Source organism: Gossypium hirsutum, chromosome A06 (assembly GCF_007990345.1).
Source record: "Gossypium hirsutum isolate 1008001.06 chromosome A06, Gossypium_hirsutum_v2.1, whole genome shotgun sequence".
In the NCBI taxonomy this organism is placed as follows: Eukaryota; Viridiplantae; Streptophyta; class Magnoliopsida; order Malvales; family Malvaceae; genus Gossypium; species Gossypium hirsutum.
The window spans coordinates 39,509,294-39,516,912 of record NC_053429.1 but is presented as its reverse complement, the minus strand read 5'-3'; the positions used below and the strand labels follow the sequence as shown (position 1 = coordinate 39,516,912).

Genomic DNA, 7,619 nt, shown 5'->3' with positions numbered 1-7,619 from the left:
CCGGCCAAGCATGGTTCCATTCCTCCAAGTTTATGTTGTTTATTATTTAATATTGGTAAGTAAATTAAAATAAATTAAAGAAAGGAATTAAAAGGAAAAGATGAATAAAATAAGGAGGGAAGAGGGAGTGTTCATCTTTTTTTTTTCTTTGGCTATTGCCGTGAGTGAGGAGAAGGAAGGGAGATTTGGTTATTGGATTTTGGCTTGGAAGATGGCTAGAATGAGGTATGTATTGAATGATTCTTGAAAAGCTATGCATGTTTGAGATGGTTAGTTCAAATTCTACTCATCCTATAGATTAGACTTAGGATTTTGAGGTTGAAATTCAGCCAAGAAGCTTGAAAATCTTAGTAGATGTGTTAATGTCATTAAAATGGATAGTAATGTAGGATATGGTGAGTGGTTAATTGCTTTTAACTTGGAAGTTGAGGTTAAAATGGGTTAAGTGATTGCCGAATCTAATTTAGGGGTGGAGGATTGTGTTCATGTTATATTGGATAGGTAGAGGTTGTAATGAGGTTGAAATTGTTGAATTGTTAGTTGGGTAACAAATGAAGCAATCGGTCATATGGGGTAAAAATGGGATGTTCATTTTAGTTGTTGTTTCATTTTTGTGAGAAATGGGTCAAGTGTTCATGAGATGAAATTGTGTGATTAGATAAATTAAAGGTAATAGTATAGTTGATGTATATATATAGATATACATATTCGGCCATCACTTAGGAGCTTATGTGATGTTGAGTTTAAGCTTTGCATATTCGGCTATATATATATACATATATATGTAAGCCCATTCGTGATATTACCTTAGGACTATGTATATATAACCGACAAAAAAATGGGAAAAACTAGCAAAGGTGATTGCCGAATGTCCAAGTATGCATATGCATGTGTGATTGGATTATTGAAAGTATGGTAATTGCATAAGGTTATTAGCCGAATAGCTAAGAACATAAGGTAGCAAGATAAAAATTTACCATGCCGTCCCATATGTCATAAAATCATTAAAATGTGAATACCAATATATGTAGCAAAGCAATTGAATGAGTTAATTTATTTGTTTAAGCTCAAGATCCTAAAGGAGAGGCGTCCAACAAGGGGAAATTGAAGGTCATCGAGTAGCCGACTTGGAATTACTTTACCCAACATAAAGTAAGTCATTAAGCATATAGTTTGTATTAATTTAAATGGTCATAACGTCTATGTAATGATGCTGAATGGAATGATAAATATATATATATACATGTATGTATGTGGTGATGAAAGTGTTGAATGAAAAGAAAAGAGGTGAGATGTATTGAGTTGTTGATCTCGGCACTAAGAGTGCGGGTATAAACATTTATGATCATGAGATTGGCGCTAAGTGTGCGGGTTTAAATTGTACAGCACTAAGTGTGCGAGTTTGATTATGTAGCACTAAGTGTGCGAGTTTGATTATGTAGCACTAAGTGTGCGAGTTTGATTATATAGCACTAAGTGTGCGAGTTGATTATATAGCACTGAGTGTGCGGACTTAATATATACTTTTGAATCACTATGGACACTAAGTGTGCGACATTATTGAGTTGATCACGGACAGCGGATCGGGTAAGTACCTTGAGTTCGTGACTAATAGGCGTTATGTTTATATTTGAAGTTGAGCTTGGTAAGTTTGAACCTATGTGACAATTATAATTGAAGTCACGTACATAAGATTTATCGTGGAATAGGTGAAAGGTCGTTTAGTTGTATGATTGTAACGAAAATAAAATGATGTATGAAAATGCCTCGAATATCCTATTGATTAGTATATGGAATGTGAATGCATGACTTGGTATGAGATTGAACCGATAGGTTTGAGGAACTATGGTATGGTTCGGTATGGATGGAGTAACTAGCCTCATTCCATTTTGCTTCCTCTTGTGATAATGTTATTAATGGATGGTAGTGCAGTGCTTATGACTTACTGAGTTATATACTCACTCGGTGTTTCCTTGTCACCTATTTTAGGTTTCTTGGACTCGTCTCTTGTTGCGTGATCGGGCCGTCATCGAAGTCATCACACCGGCTAGCAAGTTTTGGTACTTTCTTCTTAGTCGGCTTAGGAGAACATTTCGGCATGTATAGGCTATTATGTTGTGTTTGAACTTTGGGATGTAAACTTTGAGCCATGCGAAAATGGCATAAATGTCGGTTGGGTTTGGTTTATAACGTTAGGTCGTAAGCCTTGGTAATTCGACCCCTTTTTTTTATGCCATATGTCATGGTTGATTATTTTTGGTGTTAAAATTCATGATATGGCAATAGTGTAGTAGGGAGATGTTTGACAATGATTAGCCTTTGGCATGGCTAGTCATGATCATAATTTGTGATATGTATGATGAATTACTAGTTAGATCAAGGAGAAATCACGAAATGGGCATAGTTGCTTTCGTAACAGATGCTGGCAGCAGCAGTGACGTGAGATTGAAAAATCACTAAAAATAGTAGGAGTGGAATTAATTGATGAATAAATTATGTAATAAAAGCTCGATGAGTATATTTTCATATAGAAGTAACGAAATGATCATATGGACAGTCTGTTAAGAGATATTCAGGTTCTCGTGAGACAGGGCCAGAACGGTTTCTGGATTCCCTGTTCCGACTTTGGAAATTCATTATAAATTAACCAGAGATAATTAGGATTCATACCATATACGTACAGATTCCTATATGAGTCTAGTTTCTATAAAAACAAACGACATCAGTATTGAAGCTCTGTGCAGGGAGATATCCAAGTCGTAATGCACAAAGGTCAGTGTAGTCGATCCCTGTAACATGGGAGACTTTGACTAATAAACTGTACTAATTGGCCCGACCAAAAATTCTAAAAAAATTCTACCATATAGGTATATGAGTCTAGTTCCAGGGAAAATTTACGGAACTGGATTTTGAGTTTCAGAACTCAAGATATGATTTTTAAAGCGACTAGTACGCAGATTGGCAGCTTGTCTGGGAAATGTCAAATAAGTGGTTTGAAGTCTGTTAACACCTCGTGTTCGACTCCGGCGACGGTCTTGGGTTCGGGGTGTTACAGTGTTAGACTGGAAAACACCTAAGTCAGCGTTGGAAATCCAAAGTTTTCTGGGCTTAGCAGGGTACTATAGGCAGTTTGTTGAGGGCTTTTCATTAATTGCTGCACCTTTAACTAAGTTGTTGAGGAAGGGGGTACCATTTGATTGGACGGACAAGCAGCAAAAGAGTTTTGGAAAGCTTAAGAAGGTTTTAACTGAGGCCCCTGTGTTGATTCAGCCAGAGCCTGGGAAGGAGTTTACGGTTTATAGTAACGTGTCGCATGTGGGCTTAGGCTGTGTATTGATGCAGGAAGGAAATGTGGTTGTGTATGTGTCACATCAACTTAAGACTCACGAGATGAATTACCCAACCCATGACTTGGAACTAGCTGCGGCGGTTTTCGCACTAAAAATATGGAGGCATTATTTATATAGGGAGAAGTGCATAATTTATTCGAACCATAGGAGTTTGAAGTACCTCCTTACCCAAAAAGAGCTAAACCTTAGGCAACGTAGGTGGGTGAAATTATTGAAGGATTATGATTGTACAATTGAATACCACCCTGGCAAAGCAAATGTGGTAGCTGACGCGTTGAGTCGTAGGGTTAAGTTGGACTTGAGGGCTATGCTCGCCCGATTAAGCTTGTTGGATGATGGTAGCTTGTTAGCTGAGCTTCAAGTAAAACTGGTGTGGGTTGAGCAGATAAAGAGTAAGCAGTTAGTGGATGCGACTTTGGGTGCTCGTTTTAGACAAGTAGAAAATGGGAAGACATCAGACTTTGGGATAAATAGTGAAAGAGTATTGTGTTTCCGAGGGAGAATGTGTATACCAAAGGACGATGATCTAAGGAAGTCTATTCTGCGAGAAGTGCATAGTAGTCTCTATGCTATGCATCCTGGCGGAAACAAGATGTATCAGAATTTGTGTGAGCTTTATTGGTGGCCTAGACTTAAGCGCGAGGTTATGGAGTTCGTGAGTAAATGCTTAATTTGTCAAAAGGTGAAGGCGGAACATCAGTTGCCTTCAGAATTGCTTCAGCCAGTAAAGATTCCACTTTAGAAGTGGGAATGATTACTATGGACATTGTTAGTGGGCTACCCTTGACACCATTAAGAAAGGCTCGATATGGGTTATAGTGGATTAGTTAACCAAGTCTGCCCATTTTGTACCGGTCCGTACTGATTACTCGTTACAAAAGCTGGCTAGGTTGTATGTGGCGGAGATTGTAAGATTGCATGAAGTGCTAGTTTCCATAATATCTGATAGGGACCCATGTTTCACTTCATGATTTTGGAAGAGGCTGCACGAGCTATGGGTACTAGGTTGAACTTCAGTCCGGCATTCCACCCTCAAACTGATGGACAATCAAAAAGGATGATCCAAGTTTTGGAAGATATGTTGAGGGAATGTGTAATTGAGTTCTGAGGTAGCTGGGAAGACTATTTGCCATTAGCCGAATTTGCGTACAATAATAGTTATCAAGCAAGTATTGGGATGGATCCGTATGAAGCACTATATGGGCAAAGGTGTCGAACTCTAACATGTTGGACGGAATTGGGCAAACAAAGAGTTTTGGGCCCTCAGTTAGTAGCAGATATTGAGGGCAAGGTAAGATTGATTCAGGATCGGTTGAAGGAGGCCTCGGATAGGCAGAAGTCTTATGCTTCTTAAGTGTCGAGAGATTGAGTATGTAGTGGGGGACTTAGTTTTTCTTAAGGTCTCTCCGTGGAAGAAGGTTTTAAGGTTTGGACGGAAGGGGAAGCTAAGCCCAAGGTTTATTGAGCCATATCGGGTTGTGAGGTGGATTGGGCCAGTCGCTTATCAACTAGAATTACCTTCTGAACTAAGCCAAATCCACAACTTGTTTCATGTTTCCATGCTAAGATGGTACCACTCGGATCCTTCACATGTCGTGTCGGTTGAGAAGATCGAGGTTAGGCCAGACTTAACTTTCGAGGAAGAGCCCATACAAATAATTGGTCGTGATGTTAAGGTACTGAGAAAGAAGTCCGTCCCATTAGTCAAAGTGCTTTGGCATAATCACAAGGTTGAGGAGACTACTTGGGAACCTGAAGAAGCGATGCAACATCAATATCCTCCACTATTTTGATCAAGTAAAATTTCGAGGACAAAATTTCTTTTAGGGGGGTAGAGTTGTAATGCCCCAAAAAATCCCGAACTTTCTTTGTTCTCGGTTTTGATAAAATGTGTGCTTAATATTCCTAGTCAAGTGTTATTTATGTGATAATAGGCCTTGGTTAAGTTTTGAGTTCAAACTTTGGGGTGAAGGAAATTATAGTTTAATAATTAAAAGAACCTTGATGGCAAGTAGTTTGGTTTTTAAATAAATGAAGGAGGAATTGGACACAAGGAGCCTTGTGTTGGAGTGGCAAGTAGCGTCACATGTAGGGCTTAGAGGTGGCGCTACATGCATGGCAAGGAGGTTTGGGGTTCAAATCCCTCATTGCTCAAAAGAAGGATTTATTTTTGCTCAATAAATGGCCAGTAGTGGAGTTGGATGTGAACTCTGAAGGGAGTGATGAGAGGAGAAATTTAAGGAAAGGATTAAGGAGTTATCAGGGAGAAAAGTTAGGAGATGAGGGGTATAGAGAAGTGGAGCTGAATTGGGAATTTGAGGATAGGTAAATTCGGTTATAGTATATATAGGTGTCGATTTTGGGGATTGTAGGCTAATGCCGAATTCTCCCTTTCTATTTTACCAAAAACACTATTCTCTTCAAATATCTAAAAGCCGAAATCCCTTATTCTTTCTCTTTTATTATGTGTCGATTTCTTCCTTTCCTTTCTCATCAAACTCTTTTTTTTCTTACTCCTAGTTACTTTCTCTAAAGTCAAATATCTTTTGGCCAAAATCCTGTGGTGCCGCCACATATACTGCACACACATAGTAGATCGGCAAATCCTGAAATGCTGAAAAGCCGAAATACCGAAAAGCCAGAAGTTTGGCTACAATAGTCTTGCGAGTGCGCGAACACTCGCAAGGGGGGAAACCGATAGGTTATTAGAGGCCCATGAGCGATTCCATGGACTTGGGCCGGGTATTGGCCAACCGGGCCAGAATGGGCTAAATAGGCCCGATGGGCTATGGGGCCCATAATAGGCAAAATTGGCAATTTGATACTGTGTGATGAAAAATCATATGATTGCATGACTATGAATGTGATTGGGCCTGACGGGCCATATGAATGAGATTGGGCCTAAAGGGGCCAAATGAATAAGTGTGGATCTGTTAGTGTTTAGTAAGGGGTTGTGGACTTAGTTTTTGGTAACTACTCAATCAGACATAAAACTTAAATAATTAATTAATTGCAACCGTGGACGAGTCATAAGGTTAAGGTGTGGCAATGGATGTTACATGTATACCTGCTGCATTTATATGACAGTTTGATTAGGTTGCATATAGGTTGGGATTTATGGAACGAAGGAAGAATATGAGGATCACATGGTTGTTTGATGACCATGGTTCCACCGGTGGCTTTTTAAGCCCAATATATGAGTAGCAGCATGCTGCAACGTTAGGTAGTACCGCAATCGGTGTGTAACGGGGGATGGAGATGGTGTGTAGCGGTTGGATGGGTAGGATTCATGCATATTTGATTACGTTACAGCTGTTCTGATATTGAATTGGGCTCAGGCTCAAAAAGACTTTCTATTGCATGCTTTACTATTTGCCGAGGGTTGTACACACGGAGTTTTCAAAAACTCATCCCCCCCTTTATTTTTCTCTGGTGATCCTCAGTAGGTGGTTCGACGGTTGGAGGGACTCTGAGGTGGCCAACTAGCAAGACGACTTGGACTTGTTTTCTTAAGCATATAATTTCTAGTTTTTTAAGTTATTTTAGTCCGGATTGTAATAAGGCCTATTCGCTAGATATTATTTCATTTTCATTACTACGCTTTGAAACTAAATACAAACTGAATGTTACTTAATTTTCTTTTTTGAAGGGATTTCAATGAAAACAAGGTTTTCAATAAAACACTTCAATGTGACACGTTGGATCCGGCCATAACATCTGGGCCGGGTTTGGGCTGTTACAATACATTAAAAATAAATTAACTTCTCATATGGTGCAGACTTCACATGACCAGAGCACACACCCGTATGGGTAGGTCGTGTTTCTCACATGGCCAAGACAAATGCCCGTGTCTTTGCCCGTGTGTTAACTACTGGGTGTATTGACTTGAAAAATTAGGGTGTAGGGGACAAACGGCCATTCAACACCTCTATGGGGGCAGACTGTGTGTCTCACACGGCCTAGACACATGCCCATGTGTCTACCGATGTGGACTACTTAGAGGCTATTTTCTAAGCCAATTGCCACACTCACTCATCCACATTCTCAAACATGTTTCATAGCATGCAACATAGCATATTTAAACACTTAATATCCACTACCATGGCATTTTCATGCCTTCAAAATATCATCTTAAAGCATATTCAATCAGTCACACCATTTAGAGGCATTGCACACCAATTTCAGGCACAACCAAATTTGTTATCCAAATTCCATAATACATATTCATAACCATGATCATCTTAAGATATTAAGTCATTTCTTATCTTC

General features: G+C 39.3%; 1 protein-coding gene across 1 annotated transcript; it reads left to right on the top strand.

The window, feature by feature from the left end:
• Positions 1-3,657: 3,657 nt before the first annotated feature.
• On the top strand, positions 3,658-4,704 carry LOC121230501 (uncharacterized). Its single transcript, XM_041115394.1, has 3 exons — positions 3,658-4,005; positions 4,300-4,355; positions 4,464-4,704. The coding sequence occupies exons 1-3, from the start codon at positions 3,658-3,660 to the stop codon at positions 4,702-4,704; spliced, it is 645 nt and encodes a 214-aa protein (XP_040971328.1).
• Positions 4,705-7,619: the final 2,915 nt, after the last annotated feature.

Bases quoted from the DNA above. Each gene is read 5' to 3' on its own strand.
- LOC121230501 (XM_041115394.1), top strand. From the start codon at position 3,658: ATGCTCGCCCGATTAAGCTTGTTGGATGATGGTAGCTTGTTAGCTGAG. The intron at 4,006-4,299 runs GTGAGTAAATGC...AATATCTGATAG, and splicing joins AGCGCGAGGTTATGGAGTTC to GGACCCATGTTTCACTTCAT. The intron at 4,356-4,463 runs GTTGAACTTCAG...GTTCTGAGGTAG, and splicing joins GCACGAGCTATGGGTACTAG to CTGGGAAGACTATTTGCCAT.